Below are 18,096 nucleotides of genomic sequence, written 5' to 3'. Positions count from 1 at the left end.
GTGTAAAGTATTTACTAAAACAAATAGCCAAAAGTCTTCATTTTGGTGATGCAAAATTATATAAATCAAGTGGATATTAAATCCAGCATTAATTCAAAGCCAAATGCAGAAACTTTGAAAGTTTCGTACAAAATTTGACCAAGATTATTGAATGAGAGTTTTTGCTCTCTTAAGGATTCTGTCCGGTCTCTGATTAGAACTGGTTGGTTCTAATCAGTGAAACCTTATCAAAATGGACCAATAGAAGGTGAATATATGGACGCTTGAGCAAGTAATCATGTCTCCTATAAGGTCTGTGCTAGGGCAACTCATAAATGCCAGCGAGTGAAATCCCGTAAGATCTCTGGTACAAATTTCCATAGTTTCTGCATTCAACTTTGAAATAATGCTGGATGTAATATCAACTTGATTTATATAGTTGTGCCTAAGTAGCTGAAATGTTTTACTTGTTCTACAGGTTCTCCATTCACAATGCAGTTGATATTTTCAATGTTTCTGCCTATTTTCATTGTCTTTGTAATGCTGACCTTCATACCATATCTATTACAACAGTTATTCAATTTAGTTAGAAAATCTTGCAGGCTTGTACTGGATTTATTTAGAAGTATAACCCGCATAAAGTAAACAGCTGAGATTAACATCTCCAATTTTCATATCAGGATTAATACCATTTTCCTTCATAATGTGATCCATATAGATAATGAATATCAGAAGGGATAAATGTATAGTGTTATCTGACACCAGATTTAATATCAAACCATCTTCTTGTACTTCCTCCAATTCTAACTGCTGACTTAAAAAAAACTCAAATAAAGACTAAGTACTGCTTGATATAATGCCCCATTGACACCATATAACTGTAGCGTTTTGAATAGCTTCTCTCTCTTGGCACCTTGTCATATGCCTTTTCCAGATCTACAAAACTTAAATACAGATCTCTGTTATATTCCCATGATTTCTCAGCTATTTTTCGTAAAGTGAAAATCTGATCCTGACAGCCTCTATTTGGCCTGAATCCTGCTTGTTCTTCCACAACCCTTCTCAACTGTTTTAAGTATATTCGCATAAATCTTACCAGGAACACTCAGTAGGGAAATACTTCTGTACTTCTCACATTCAGTTTTATGTCCCTTTTTTATACATGGATACTATGAAAACTCTACATCAATCATCTGTAATGTGTCCCTCTGTCCAGGCCTTCTGAACTATGCAGTGTAGCCACTGCAAGACTTTTTATACCTCCTTGTTTGAATATCATCTACTCCTGTTGCCTTTCCACATTTCAGGCTTTTGATGGCATTTTCTACTTCAAGTCTGGTTGGATATTATTACTGATTGCATGCCTGTTGAGTGTTTTTTACCACTGTGCCATCACTGCTTGTTTCATTTAGACATTTTTCGAAGTAATTACTCCATACATCAAGAATATCTTTTTCTCCAGTTTTCATGTCACCTTTCATGAATGCACTCAGGCACTTTCATGAGGAAAAGACTTTCCAAAAAAGTGAATGTTGGCTTAAGGTCACAAAATCGATTGTTGAGTTCTTCGACGAGATCATTTAATTTGCTAACATAAGATCCCATTTCTAATTCCACTCCTGGCGAATTTGTCAGTATTTTCTTCAGACAAACAAAGTGATTAAGTTTTATTTTCCAAATCTCTCTGGAAAAATTGCAGTTTGCTTTTGAAGCTTAGCACAGTCTGTGCAAGACTGGTTATTAGTTTTTCTTTCCCTTGGAGTGAAATATTTAATATCTGTAGATGCTGGAAAACAACGGTGAAAAATGCCATGTCTAACAACCATTGAGTGTCTTTGAGATGAGGGAAAAACATATAAGGTTATTATTATTATTATTTCTCCTTCTCTCTAAGAAACTGTTTGAATGGGTCTAACAACAACAAAAAAAAACTTGTTTAATATATTGCTAACTGAAAGCCCTCTTTACTAAACAAAACCATGATATGACATATCATTAAGAATCTCATCACAATTCAACTCATTGAGAAAATCATGAATTGCCGGTGTGTTTTAGCACTTGAATGAATAAAATTGACAATCTTAGAACTACTTCCATTACGTGTTCAAATTTAAAGCACTTGGCAACTAGATGTTCCCTGTGAATAATGCCATGTACAGTTAGAAAAGCAGGATATGATTCATCATTCTCGAGGAGCTCCATGAGCCCTTTAGTTTTACCCCTCATAGGTGGAGCACCATTGGTTGCAATGCTGATGATTTTTCACATGATACCGAAGCTTTTGTAAGTGCAACATCGATAGCTTCTTTGATTCAGAGCCACATGTCGATAGCCACAACACTATCAAGTTCAATAGCTCTTCCTTGATATCCATGTCATGAGATACAAAGTGGACAGATGTAGCTAGTTGTGGTTGGTCCTGAATATCTGTAGATTCATCCAATGCCAGATTGAATGCAGCACAGTTTTAGTTATGGTGTAATAAGTTATTTACAATGTCAGCAATGATAATGGAAGAAATTCAGTTGTATGCCTAGAGACTGGCATCTGTTCAATCAGTTTTAGTAGTTTTTTATTATCTGGTGGGGGGGAGTCTAAAACTGAAATTATTTAACAAATAAGAATTTGTCAAATTATCTTTCCATGGATGGTTTGCCTGTGCAATATTAAATGCTAAGATAAAGCCAGCTTCGGTAGTAACATCAGCCTCTTTAGTAAAGATGGACGTCAACTGACTCTGACCATGGAGTTCTTTCAAAGTTGAAATTCTTTACTAAAATTACTGTGATGCATGTGATAATGATGCTTCAGATTGCTGGCTTTGAATTGCACAAGTGCGATTTGTGCATATGGCACACATTGGTTTACTTTTGTCATTTCATATAAAGAAACTACTCTTCCCAATCTGGCCTAAAACTTCTGTGTTCCTCTTCATATTTACGTTTTTTATGCAACATTTCTAAGCACTTGAAAAAGAGTTCAGCGATAACAAGCACTGTAAATGGACTCACATAACAATATGTTGAGCGATACTGATAGATAAACACTGGCAGCGTAACTAACGTGTTGTGGCGGGCAGGCATAGCTTCTGCATTACCACCCACCTCACCATACGCACACTCACTCACCCACGTATCATCGCATCAGTCAAAGGTTGGGGCTCTTCTAAGTCTTACTGGAATTATTTTGGCTCCAAAAGGATGCATAGTTGGCCACCCCAGCTATAAGGCAAGGCATTCCACGATCCAGCTCCTACCATACAAAAAGAAAAGCCACTCTCACCCTCTTACTCATCACTTTTTACTAAGCTAAAATAGAACAGATTACATTTATCATACAAAGCATAAACAAAATAAAACAAACATTTCCTAGTTAACAAAAAAAAAAAAAGGCAGAGTTGAAATTATTCATTTGCCTTTAAACAGCATGCACATGCAATAACAAACAATTACAAGAATATCTTGGAGATTGTGCCACTGGTGACAAAACATGGAATTAGGTGGCAGCAAAATTTATTTGATTATTGCTTTGTATAATGTTCTACGCAATTGTAGGCTTTTGCACTTTATGTATACTAATGCCAGGAGCATTTGGAACAAGGAAGAATGTTTAACAGTTGGATAAGTGTTTAAGGCAGGTACTGCAGTGAAATTAAACAACAACAACAAAAACATTTTTTTATTTGATTATATGAGGCTTTCAGCTAATTGAGTGAACAATACAGAATTCACTCTGTCTTGTTTAAAGCGCAGTTTAATAAACTCAAATATTCATACTCATTACAGTTATAGAAATGTTTTTATACTTACAAGGTTTCTTTTAATTCCAATGGCCATCACTCCAGTCATGTATCGTTTCTGGAAAATTTGAGTTGTCTGTTTGTTCTTCTATCTGTGTACCTTTGATGTTACATTCTCTTTTGTGTTCCTGCAAAATTAAGCAAGGATATAAATGAATAGTTCTTTAATTTTACAACTCATAACTTGACAGTTATTGAAAATAGGATGACACGTGGAGTATTTAATTCTTTATAATAGGGAGGAAATATATAAACTACATAAACCAAGAGTTTTCCTTTGGACTTACATGAATGATACTCCTCTTGAACAGTCCAAAGCACTGTTGGCATTTCACAGTTTTCTCAGGACACTGACTTTTGGTGTGATTCCTGAAATCCATACGAAGCATATCAACTCTGCAATATTTGCATTTGATTTTGACAAAATCACAATAGCGGTTGTGCATCTGTAAATGGGAAAAACATAGTAAAATTATTATTATTATTAAGGTTATTATTACTATTAATATCTGACCTTCATGGAATCAAACTATACTTTCAACCAATCCCAGTTACTGCACTCACCACACTTTCAGGCAATGCATTCCAAGTTCCTCACAACTCACTCTCCATACAAAGAATCTGCTTCTTACTCCACGGCTCACATTCCCCTTATATAGCTTCCATGGATGGCATCTAGATCTATCCCTGACTCTCTCTAATCTAAGAAATATCTTCATGTTAATCTGGTAACAACCCCCCCACCAACTTATACTATTGATAATAACTGAGATGGCATCTCTCCCACCAGTTGGAGAGAGTGACCATGTGGTTTTGACTTGGAAGATGAATAGACATGCAGGAGTATCAAAGAGATGGGAACATATGTGGAATTTTTTTTTAAATAACGAAACCTGTAGTGCGTTCATAATTAGAAGAAACACATGTATAAACCACAGTGAAAATTATTTAATTGTAAATATTTCATCCTAAGTATCTTAGGACATTATCAGTACAGTATTTAAACAAAAATTAGGAATAACATACAGTTAGGGCGCATGATTACAATAGAATCTCATGAAAACGTGCATAACGTGCTAAAGTATTAAAAAAAAAAAAAAAAAAAAAAAAAAAAAAACGTTAATTATTTAACACAGTTTTGTGTGAAAATTTCCCATACTTTAGGAATAGTAAGAACGTCGTTGCGGTTTAGGTTTGGTCTGTGTAGTAGGGCTTCAGAACTTTCTTTGTATAAACGTTCATGTTTAAATAAAGATCTATGTAAAAGTTTAGCCTTTTCCCAATGGATCCTATGGTTTGGATTTTCAATTCCGTGTTGAGAGAGGCCAGATTTCTGCAGTTTAAGAAGACGAATGTGGTCTTGATGTTCCGAGATGCGTTTCAGAACAGACCTACCTGTCTGTCCAAAGTAAGATAATTTGCATGAGCATGGAATCTCATAAACACCAGGTAACATCAAGGGTGAGAATTTGTCCTTAGGAGAAGGTAATAAGTTGTAAATTTGGTTGATAGGTTTGTAAGTAGTGGCAAAATTGTATTTCTTCATAATTTTAGAAAGACGTTCTGAGATGCCTTTAATGTAAGGTATGGGAATCCTATGCACTTCTTCCTGTCTGGTTTGATGTATGCAGAAGTGACTGATGATTTTTTGAGTTGTTTTGGGATTATATCCATTTAGGATGGCTGTATTTTTGATAACTTCTAATTCCTGGTTTAAAGATTCTTCAGAGGAGCAGAATTTGTGTGCTCTGGAAACTAGTGATTTAATAATGCCAGATTTCTGAGATGGATGATGAGCAGAAGAATTGTGAATGTAGCAACCTGAGAATGTAGGCTTGCGAAAGACGGAAGTGGCGATGGAACCGTCTTCTTTTCTTTTGATGTGTAAATCCAAATAAGAGATACCCTGTGGAGATTCTTTTTCTAAAGTAAAGTTATTTAACTTTACGTTAAATAACTTAACTTTTTCTAACATCAAGACCACATTCGTCTTCTTAAACTGCAGAAATCTGGCTTCTCTCAACACGGAATTGAAAATCCAAACCATAGGATTCATTGGGAAAAGGCTAAACTTTTACATAGATCTTTATTTAAACATGAACGTTTATACAAAAAAAGTTCTGAAGCCCTACTACACAGACCAAACCTAAACCATAACGACGTTCTTACTATTCCTAAAGCATCGGAAATTATCATACAAAACTGTGTTAAATAATTAAAGTTTTTTTTTTTTTTTTTTTTTGTACTACTTTAACACGTTATGCACGTTTTTATGAGATTCTATTGTAATCATGCGCCCTAACTGTAAGTTATTCCTAATTTTTGTTTAAATACTGTACTGATGATGTCCTAAGATACTTAGGATGAAACATTTACAATTAAATAATTTTCACTGTGGTTTATACGTGTGTTTCTTCTAATTATATGTGGAATTATAAGGCAGGTGATTATAAGAGTCTTAAATATCAACTTGGGGAAATTTCATGGAGGGAGGAATTGGAAGGCTGGGATATCATTAGTGCTGGGAAATTGTGAAGGAATATTTGTTAGCAGCAATAGTAAGCTGTATTCCACAAGTGAAGAACAGGACACAATTTGGAGTAAAGTGGATGACAAACAATATCAAGCCGGAACAGCAGTTGAAAGAGGCTATGGAAAAGATATAAGACAGGTGAAGAGCAGATGCATGAAGAATATACACAGGCCAGGAGAGTGACTAGTATGGTAAGGAAGACAAAACTGAAATATGAGAAGAGATTGGCCCTGAGATCCAAAGAAAATCCTAAGAAATTTTTAAGCTATAGCATTTCTCCTCTATTTTAACCAATAGAGGAAAAATGATTGTGGAAGAATGACATTGATAGATAAAAATAAAAATAGAGTGACTGATGCAGAGGACATAGTGGAATTGTTCAATGAACACTTTATTGGAGTATTTCATCCTGGAGGAGTAAATTTTAATACTAGAAGGAGAGGGCAGGTTCGGGGTTTAGAGATGCAGGAGGAGAGTGTGTTCCAAATACTGAGTACTTTGGATGGTATTTCACCACGAGTTTTGAGAGAATGTACTAAAGAACTGACAGCTGCTTTGACTTGGCTTTTCAAAGAAAATCTAGCTATGGAAAGATGCCCAGAGAATGGAAGAAAGGTAAGATAATGCCATTGCAAGAGGGTGGTAGCAGACTGGAAGTGTTTAATTATAGGCCAGTTTGTGTGTCATCAGTAGTTGTTAAGATCTTGGAAAAATTAGAGAGGGACCATATACAGCATTGGGCAGATGAGGGTAATGTTATCCGTGAGAGTCAACATGGATTTGTTAAGGGGTACTCTTGTTTTAGTAATATGCTAGCCTTTTATAATAAAGTTAAAAGAGCAGTTGATGAGAGAAAGGCATATACTGCCATTTTGTTGGATTTAGCAAAGGCATTTAACAGGGTGCCACATAAGCTGATATTTAAGTTGCAGAACATGGGTTTCAATGTCAGGTTGGTCAACTGGATTAAGGATTAGCTGTCCGATAGATATCAGAGGGTTGTGTATGGTGAGGCAGTTTCAAGGATGCAGAAGGTTACAAGTGGGCTCCACAGGGCTCAGTACTGGGACCTATATTGTTGGTAGTTTATTTTGCATTTGGTTAGACTATAATAAATTTAGTTTAATCCTTTATCCAAGTGTGAGCAAACAAAGTTTGCGCCTGAAAATATCTTCAGGACTGAAGCAAGGTGGTGCAAAGGTGGACCAAGCTCTTATCACTCCTTGTCAGTCCTGAAGATATTTTCAGGCATAAACTTTGTTTGCTCACACTTGGATAAAGGATTAAACTAAATTTATTATGGGACCTATATTGTTTAACCTTTATATCAATGATATTGTCAATGGATTGCAAGGGGACATTCAGTTGTTTGCAGATGATGTGAAGTTGGGAAGGGTTATTAGTAATAGTGCAGATGTAGCAGCCCTGCAAGAGGATTAGAATAAACTAGACAGATGGGCAAATAAATGGGGTTGTTGGTTCAATGCAGCAAAATGTAAAGTCTTGAGGTTTGGGATCCATTGATGGGAGGATGCGTATTTGATTGGAGGACATAGGGGGAGACAAGAGATCTGGGTGTGATGATCGATAGAAAACTGAAATTCAGGGGGCATATTGCAAAGGTGGTAGGGTAACTCAGAGGATTGCTGTAATACTGAGGACGCTGACCTGCAGAGATAAAAGAGTTATCATTCCATTATATAAGGCCCTGATCAGACCACACTTAGACTATTGTTCTCAGATTTGGTCCCCAAGGTTTGAAGGGAATAAATTGACTGTGAAAAGGGTACAGAGGCAGATAAAAAAGATGGTTTCAGGACTGTACAATGTTAGTTATGAGGATCGGCTGAGGGAATGTGGACTGCAGAGTTCGGTGAATAGAAGAAGGAGAGGTGATATGATCGAGACTTTTAATGTTAAGAGGCAGTTACAGGTGAGATGTTGGAGAGTTCTTTCACTTGGTGGAACGGCGGGAAGGAGCGGCCCCTGGTAGTTACAAAAGGAGGCTGTGCGCAAGAGGGTGAGGAGTGGTATCTTTACGTGGAGGGTGGTTGTACCTTGGAATGCATTGCCTGAGAGAGTGGTTGGGGTGGGGCGGTTAATGGGTTCAAGGAGTGGTATGGTAGACTTTGTATTTCCTAAAAACAACCTCCCACGATGAGGCTTTTGACTCCATGGAGGCCTGGATAATAATAATGTTTAACATGGTCACATCCTATTTCAAATTCCCTGTGTTCCCTTTTTTTCCTGAACTAATCTGAAAACATCACTTCAGGAATAACATAATTGATAGTAACTTTCTTATTTGTTGTGTTCTCTGCATGTAGATTTACACATACCTTGATATTGAAACCATGGTGTTAGTAACGAATACCCTGAAATTTGGTGGGTACATATCCTAACCAAATGTAACCTCTTTACCTCTTTTCGCCATATTTTCTTAAAGAATTTCTACATATCTGGAATTTATTTCTTACTCTTCTGTTAGGTCCCCAACAACAACCAGCTTTTATATAGAAATATAGAAAATTATATAGAGATTTATTTCTAAAAATGATCCATTTTTAGGAATTAATTTGAGGGAAGACTAGATTTGTATAAGAGGGACAGCCTACACCTGAATGTGTTTGGTATCTGGAGTCTTGAAAAACTAATAACTGGTATGTGACCTAACACAGGGAGTAAGGGAAACTATAATGGGAGGAATGGGGAGAACATGAGTATAAGAGTAGCAATGTTATATAATTGTGCTCAGGATGGGAATTATCAATGAAATGATTATGAGGAGAGAATGATTTTGACTTTGTGTTCATCTGGTTCGGACCCATGAAAGTGGAAATGTATATGTAGATGTGTGCATCTATAAAGGTACTAGAGAAGAACAGAGATCTGCAAGTTGTCCAACTGTGTCATGCAGACTGCAGACAAGAGACAAAAGAACATTTAGATAACTTCTTCCTCTTTATAGCGCTTTTATCGCACTTGCTGCAGGGTCTGCTATGATTATGAGACTATGGGAAACCCCAAATAATGGCTTGTTACAGAATTTACAGACCTGTTGCAGAACAACTTCTGCAAGCAGCATGTGACAGAAGGAACACAAGGTCAAAGAGAGTTAGATTTGATTATAGTGTCAGAGGGTATTTCAGTTAATGATGTAACTTTATATTGTTGGAAGTTTATTTTGCATTTGGTTAGACTATAATAAATTTAGTTTAATCCTTTATCTGAGTGTGAGCAAACAAAGTTTGTGCCTGAAAATATCTTCAGGACTGAAGCAAGGTGGTGCAAGCTCTTATCACTCCTTGTCAGTCCTGAAGATATTTTCAGGCGCAAACTTTGTTTGCTCACACTTGGGTAAAGGATTAAACTAAATTTATTATGGGACCTATATTGTTTAACCTTTATATCAATGACATTGTCAGTGGATTGCAGGGGGATATTCAGTTGTTTGCAGATGATTGAAGCTGGGAAAGGTTATTAGTAATAGTGCAGAATTTGAATAAACTAGACAAATGGGAAAAAGAATGGGGGCTCGGTTTAATGCAGCAAAATGTAAGGTCTTGAAGTTTGGGATATGTCGATGAGACACTTCATACTCTATTGGATGAAGTAGAGGAGACAAGAGATCTGGAGTTGATGATTGATAGAAACCTGAAATTCAAGGGACATATTGCAAAGGTGGTGAAGGTAACACAGAGGATTGCTGCAATATTGAGAAGAATGATGACCTGTAGAGATAAGAGTTATCATTCCATTGTATAAGACTCTGATCAGAACACACTTAGACTATTGCTCTCAGATATGGTCCCCAGGATTTGAAGGGGATAAATTAACTATGAAAAGGATACTGAGGTGGATAACAAAGATGGTTTCAGGACTGTATAATGTTAGTTATGATAATCAGCTGAGGGAATGTGGACTGCAGAGTTTGGTGGATAGAAGAAGGAGAGGGGATATGATTGAGACTTTTAAACTGTTGAGAGGTGGTTACAGGGTTGACACTGGGGAGTTCTTTCGCTTGGTTGAAGAGTGGGAAGGAGTGATGATAATGAACTATACCTGGAAGTTATGAAAGGAAGGTGTGGGCAAGATGGTGAGGAGTGGTTTCTTTGCATGGAGGGTGGTTGAACCATGGAATGCATTGCCTGATAGAGTGGTCCCATAGTGGATTACCCTAGTCCCATCTTCATGTAGCAAGGTAATTCAAACACTACCATTTTTCTCCTACTTGCCACATAGTGAAAAAATTCATTGAGATTCTCCTTGAACTGCAGTGCTAGTCTGATAGTCTCCTTCATATTCCAATTTTCCTCTCCTTACAGTCACTTTCCTAACCTCGGGCAACTGTTCTCCACCTCTCTCCCTTTATGTGTCTTCCAGAATTTCGTTTTCATCTGTGATTTCTCCGTTATTTCTCTTTTCATCCATTTATCTTCTTCACTCGAGTTTTCCAATTTGGCACTGCTGTCCACAATTTTTTCTTAAATTCCCATGCAATGCTGACCTCTGTTCCTTCAAATTCTACATATTTTTTCTCAAAATTCTTCTGTGTTTTCAAGAGGAGTTATATTTTATATATAACTTATATATATAAATATATATAAGGCTTATATTTTACAATTTTTTTGGAAACACATTTTGAGTGTCAGAGTTTTTTAATTTTGAGGTGTTAGTCTTAGAGGTATTTTCCTATTGGTGATAATTTCGAATTTATGCTTTATTTTTGCTGATAGAATTTCATGATCAGAATCCATATTTATTTCCTTTAAGCTTTTTGCATTTTGAAAGATGTTTTCCATTTTTTTGAACTAAGATATAATCAATACAGAGTTTTTCCACCAGGTGTGGTCTATGTATATTTCTGGCTGTCTCTTTGAGAAAACAGTGTTACTAGATTGAGCACTATCAGACCCCTAGAATATTCCATCACATGCTCTCTCAGGTAATTATTCCATGTAACTATTCATAAATTCCATTTCCTTCCTCCCATGTGTCCTCTCTTCCTTCCAATCTATGTTCCCATAGTTGAAATCCCCCCATAATATTTACCCACCCTCCACTCATTGAGTCTATTTGCTATCGACAACATCTTTTCCATTCCCTGATCTGCAGCAACATTAGTGAGATATGGCATAAATAGAAAAGAATGAGGGGGGGAGAGTATTATTGATAATAGCCAGTGAACCGTAATCCAAGAGAGCAAAAATTCAATTGCAGGCCAGTGAAAGTAGAACATTTGAGACTATCTGGTGTAAGATAGAGGCTAGCAAAACAAAATATACAGTTGAATGCTGCTATATACCAGAAGATAAGGAAATAGTATGCATCGGCAAATAGACTCAAAGAGTGGAGGATGAGTAATTATTATGGGGATTTCAACTATGGGAGAAGAGATTGGAAGGAGAAGAGAACACATGGGAGGAAGGGAATGGAATTTATGCAGTTACTAAGGAAAAATTACCTGAGACACAATGTGATGGAATATACCAAGGGTTTAAGAGTGCTCAATCTAGTAATTACATCTGAGAATTCGTGTGTAACGAATATGGCCAGGTTGCCACCAACTGGAGAAAGATCATATAATCTTGACCTGGGAGGTGGCAAAATGTGTGGAATTTTCTAAGATGGGGTATATGTGGAATTACAGGGCTGGTAAGTGTAACAGGCTTAGGAGATTGCTTAGATCTGTGCCATGGTATGTGAAACTGCAACAGCTAGATGTCAGGAGAGTAAATCAAGTGGGAGTTAAATGGATGAATATCATCAATAAGCTGGAGCTGCAAAAAAAGAAAAAATTCTGGAGGGAATTCAAGGAGAAAGATGACCACCTGGCACATGAGCATTACAAAGCACAGGCCAGAAAGGTAACCAGTATGGATAACAAAGGCAAAAGCAAAATATGAAAGGAAATTAGCAATGCAGGCTAAAGATAATCCCAAACAGTTCTTTCAATATGCTGTGAGTGAAAGAAAGAAAGAATGTTTATGGCAGAATGATTTTAATGAATACTATTGGTAGGGAAGTTATGAAATCAGTCAAAATAGTAGAATTACTAAATGAACAATTTGCAAGAGCATATCATCCAGGTGGAGATATAGTAACGAGAGAGAGAGGGAGAGAGATAAAGGCTAACATAGGCACTGAGATAAATGAAATGGAGGTGCATAATATATTATAGAACCTTAATATAAATAATACTGGGGGATTGGATGGTATATAAACTCGAGTTTTATGTGAAGCTGCTAGGGAATTGTCAGTGCCTTTAACCAGTCTCAGCTCTGGGTTAGTCTTAATGGGATGGAAAGTGGGGGAAATAGTTGTATTGCATAAAGGAGGCTTCAAGACTGATGTAGCAAATTACTGATCGATCAGTATATCAGGAGTTGTCAAAGTAGTGGAGAAGTTGGTCAACAGCAAAATACAGGAATCAATAGAAGGAAATGGAATACTGTATGGGGCATGGTTTTGTGAAGGGTAGGTCATGCCTCAGTAACTTGCTTACATTTTATAATACAGTGACAGCTGAGTTAGATAAAGTCAATGGATTTACAGTGCAAAGTTATGCATTTTGGGTGAAAAGATTACGAAACTGACAAAGTAACGATTTGGAAGTGTTAGTAGATAGAGAGTTAAAATTTAGAGTGCACATAGCAAAAAGTGGCTAAAACAGCTCATTAGATTACATAGTTACTGAAGAATAGTTTGACAAGCAGGTTATTGTTTTTCTTTATCAAGCCTTGATTAGCTCCCATCTTAACTACTCTGCACAGATCTTGGTGCCAGGGTTTCTTTGAGATGAGGAAGCGGTGAAGAGGATTCAGAGGTGAGCAACCAAGATGGTAGCAGGTCTATGAAATGAACCTTATGAGAACAGGTTGAAGATTATAGTAGTGGAGAGGAAGAGACGTATTTAGTGAAGTAGGGTGTGTGCCCTCCCACGATGAGTCCTTGGACTCCCCGGAGGTGTCATGTAATAATAATAATAATTACAAAAAAGGGGTGATATGATTGAGACATACAAATTACTGAAGAGTTTTTACAAGATTAATTTAAAAGAAATTTTTCAGAACAGGTCTGGTAGTGGGAGAACTAGGTTTTTTGCTTGGAGAGTGATGAACGAGTGGAATATTCATTTTCAATTTCTGCATATAACTAAAAATATTTTGTTTTATGTCATTTTTCTCACAAGTGAGTGATATCTCTTAGAAGACTAATACTACTTGTTAATAATAATGAATTTTAATTAATGATACTATGAGACAGGTTTTAAAACAAGTTTGAAAAAAAAAGTGAGAAATTCTTCTCAACTTACTTTTATGATACTCTTCTTAAATTTCTTGTTGCAGTGGAAACACTGGACCTCTCTTTCAGAACACCACCTATGTAGATGTTCATTCAAAATGGCTTCATTCATTTCAATATCACACTGGGGACATTTAACTTTCTCTATACCACAAGTAAGCTTGTGACTCTAAAAAAAAAAAAAAAAAACTAAGATCAATAAAAATACTAAATGCTTAATGTCAGTAAAGTATCAATATAGCTAACTTGCATGGACCCAAGGAATATTTCATACATGAATTTCCTTTAAAATAACATGGTAATGTGACTTATGTAGTATATTCAGTAGTTTGTTATAATGGTGTTTGCTACAGCAATGGTATTAGACTTTTCAGTTGGTAACATGAAGACTTAGTTAAGTAACAAAAATAATGTTAACTGTCATATTTCAGAACTTATTTTTAGACTAGCAGTCTGGTAATAAGTACATCATTAATTGTGACTGACTCGAACATCACCAGAGTTAAAGATCGGTACTATCAACGTAAGAAGCCTGAATGGCAAAGAAATGGAGCTAGCTGAGGAATTAGATAAGTACCAGATCGACATAATAGGGGTGACTGAAACAAAAAAGACCAAACTGGTGAGATCTTTTTGCGCAATAAATACAAAATGTTATATTCAGGCAATGACAATCAAGGAAAAGAAGCAGTAGCCATAGTATTCAACACAAAATACGAGGCTAATCTTCTTGAATGGCAGTCAGTCTCAAGTAGAGTAATGTGGGCAAATATGAGAATGGGGAACTGGACAATGAGACTTATTTGTGCCTATGGTCCCACAGAAGGTTCTACTAAGGTAGAAGTGGAGAAATTTTTTGACGCTTTAGAAAAAGCAACTGACACAATGAAAAAGAACAAGTTGGTCCTTGCTGGGGATCTAAATAGCAGAGTAGGAAATTTTACTTAAGTATAAAGAGCTAATAAGCTTCATTTCGGCAATGAAAACATTACTTAAATTTAGGGGATATTGAATCCCACATAGTTTTAAAACCGAATAAGAAACTCAAAGATTGGAATCAGAGAGTTTCTTGCCGAATATAGTAAACTATAAAGTATCGGCGATACTAGCGTTAGCCAATGCAAGTGATCCTAGTATATAGTACATTACCGGGCAGCTCATTGCAAAGGTGGAGGAAGAAGTTCAGATCGCTATTCTTAGGTATTTTCCATAATGTAAAAACACATTTCCTAGGAAATGTATGCTGTTATTACATTATGAAGGGAGGTCACTACCCAGACCAGTTTCAGCCTTTTTTGAGGCTTCATCAGTGAGTAGCTAGACCTAATACCAAAGTGTATAGTGAAAAGAACTTATGTACTCTGCGAACGAGTTTTCCAAATAGGTGCAACCATTAAGTTACTTAAGTATAAAGAGCTAATAAGCTTCATGTACTAGGATCACTTGCATTGGCTAACGCTAGTATCGCCGATACTTTATAGTTTGCTATATTCGGCAAGAAACTTTCTGATTCCAATCTTTGAGTTTCTTATTCGGTTTTAAAACTATGTGGGATTCAATATCACCTAAATTTAAGTAATGTTTTCATTGCCGAATTGCAGCTTATTAGCTCTTTATACTTAAGTAACTTAATGGTTGCACCTGTTTGGAAAACTCGTTCGCAGAGTAAATAAGTTCTTTTCGCTATACACTTTGGTATTAGGTCTAGCTACTCACTGATGAAGCCTCAAAAAAGGATGAAACCGGTCTGGGTAGTGACCTCCCTCCATAATGTAATAACAGCATACATTTACTAGGAAATGTGTTTTTACATTATGGAAAATACCTAAGAATAGCGATCTGAACTTCTTCCTCCACCTTTGCAACGAGTTGCCCGGTAATGTACTATGTACTAGGATCACTTGCATTGGCTAACGCTAGTATCGCCGATACTTTATAGTTTACTATATTCGGCAAGAAACTCTCTGATTCCAATCTTTGAGTTTCTTATTCAGTTTTAAAACTATGTGGGATTCAATATCCGCTAAATTTAAGTAAGAATAGGAAATGATTGTGAGACATACAAAAATATTTTGGGAAAATTTGGAGAAAAGAGCAAAGCTAATAATAATGGCAAATATCTGTTGGATTTCTGCTCAGGACATGGACTGGTTATTACTGGTTAGTGGATTTATTTAGAAGTATAACATCATCTGCATAAAGCAAAGAGCTGACATTAACATCTCCAATTTTGATATCAGGTTTAATACCACTTTCCATCATAATGTGATCCATATAGATAATGAATAACAGAGGGGATAATGTACATCCTTGTCTCACACCAGATTTAACATTAAACCATCTTCCTGTACTTCCTTCAATTCTAACTGCTGACTTACAACTCAAATAAAGAGTAAGTATTGCTTGATATAATGCCCCATTGACACCATATAACTGCAGCGTATTGAATAGCTTCTCTCTTGGCACCTTGTCATATGCCTTTTCTAAATCGACAAAACTTAAATACAGATCTTTGTTATATTCCCGTGCTTTCTCGACTATTTGTCGTAAAGTGAAGATCTGATCCTGACAGCCTCTATTTGGCCTGAATCCAGCTTGTTCTTCACCAAGCTTTTCTTCCACAATTCTTCTCAACCGTTTCTCAAGTATACTTGCATAGATCTTGCCAGGAACACTCAGTAGGGAAATACCTCTGTAATTCTCACATTCAGTTTTATTTCCCTTTTTATATATGGGTACTATGAGAGCTCTACTCCAATCATCGGGAATTCGTCCCTCTGTCCAGGCTTTCTGAACTATGCAGTGCAGCCACTGTAAGACTTTTATACCACCATACTTCAGCATTTCTGGTCAAATATCATCTACTCCTGCTGCCATTCCACATTTCAAGCCTTTGATGGCTTTTTCTACTTCAAGTATGGATATGTATTCCTGACTACATGCCTAGTCAGTGTTTTTTTTTATCAGTATGCTCTCATCACTGCTTATTTCATTTAGCAGTTTTTCAAAGTAATTACTCCATACTTCAAGGATATCTTTTTCTACCGTTTTCATGTCACCTTTATCATCTCTAACTCCTTTTACAGCACTCTTTCCTCCATTCCTAAGCTTCTTCAACAACCTCCAGAATATTTTGCCACCTTCTTGATATTTATTTTCTATATTCTTGCCAAAGTCCTCCCATGACTTTTGTTTAGCTAATTTTACACACTGTTTAGCTTTCTTACATTTGTCTCTGTATTCTGTAAGAGTAAAAGCTGACTTATTTGCCAGGAACTTTTGATATGCTTTCTTCTTTTCCTTCACTGCCTCTTTAACTTCCTGTGTCCACCAGGGAGTTCTGATTTTTCTATCCTTGCACACAACCTCACCACATGCCTCTCTTGCAGAATCAATCAATGTTTTCTTCAGAGTTTGCCACTGAATCTCCAAGGTTTGATTCCTGTTCTCAAACTCTTTCATTTTCTTTTCAATAATCTTTGTGTATTTTAGTCTACAGTTCACATCTGAGAGCTGCTCAACTTTTATTCGCTTTAAAACTTTCTTACATGTTATTCTTTTCAATATGAAATTCAATTTTATCCTGCTCAAGACTAAATAGTGATCACTTCCAATTTCAAATCCTCTGTACACTCTGGTGTCCTGCACCAGGGAGAAAACATCACTATCAACAATAACATAGTCAATGAGACTTTTCTTATTCTTAGCCTCTTCTCTCCATGTGAATTTTTGCACATTTTTATGTTGGAACATGGTGTTAGTAATAACCAGTCCATGTCCTGAGCAGAAATTAAACAGATATTTGCCATTATTATTAGCTTTGCTCTTTTCTCCAAATTTTCCCAAAATATTTTTGTATGTCTCACAATCATTTCCTACTCTGCTATTTAGATCCCCAACAAGGACCAACTTTTCCTTTTTCATTGTGTCAGTTGCTTCTTCTAAAGCGTCAAAAAATTCCTCCACTTCTACCTTAGTAGAATCGTCTGTGGGACCATAGGCACAAATAAGTCTCATTGTCCAGTTCCCCATTCTCATATTTGCCCCACATTACTCTACTTGAGACTGACTGCCATTCAAGAAGATTAGCCTCGTATTTTGTGTTGAATACTATGGCTACTCCTTCTTTTCCTTGATTGTCATTGCCTGAATATAACATTTTGTATTTATTGCTCAGAAAGATCTCACCAGTTTTGGTCTTTTTTGTTTCAGTCACCCGTATTATGTCGATCTGGTACTTATCTAATTCCTCAGCTAGCTCCATTTCTTTGCCATTCAGGCTTCTTACGTTGATAGTACCGATCTTTAACTCTGGTGATGTTGAGTTGGGTTTGTTTTCAGTTTTGTTCCAGTAGCTGACTTTTTGCTGTTCACCCTGGTTCCCTGGCAAAAACAACGGGGGGCTTGTTTAACCGGGCGACGCCCCAGCCAGCATGAAATTTTGTCATGTTGTACCATCATTTTTTATTTTGGGGTGCTT

General features: G+C 36.4%; 1 protein-coding gene across 1 annotated transcript in view; it reads right to left on the bottom strand.

The window, feature by feature from the left end:
• The window catches only part of LOC150106121 (uncharacterized), a 106,436-nt gene that overhangs the window by 15,266 nt on the left and 73,074 nt on the right, over window positions 1-18,096 (bottom strand). Inside the window, exons 9-11 of the mRNA XM_090393867.1 lie at window positions 13,627-13,785; window positions 4,066-4,224; window positions 3,789-3,906 (exon numbers count right to left, since the gene is read on the bottom strand). Of these exons, the coding sequence (XP_090249993.1) occupies window positions 3,799-3,906; window positions 4,066-4,224; window positions 13,627-13,785 (426 nt within the window). The 3' untranslated portion in view covers window positions 3,789-3,798. The remainder of the gene's footprint in view (window positions 1-3,788; window positions 3,907-4,065; window positions 4,225-13,626; window positions 13,786-18,096) is intronic.

The sequence above is a fragment of the Typopeltis vanoorti genome, chromosome 6, assembly GCF_054136105.1.
Source record: "Typopeltis vanoorti isolate ZY-2024b chromosome 6, IOZ_Tvanoo_1.0, whole genome shotgun sequence".
Classification (NCBI taxonomy): domain Eukaryota; kingdom Metazoa; phylum Arthropoda; class Arachnida; order Uropygi; family Thelyphonidae; genus Typopeltis; species Typopeltis vanoorti.
This window is presented reverse-complemented; position numbering and strand designations above follow the sequence as displayed.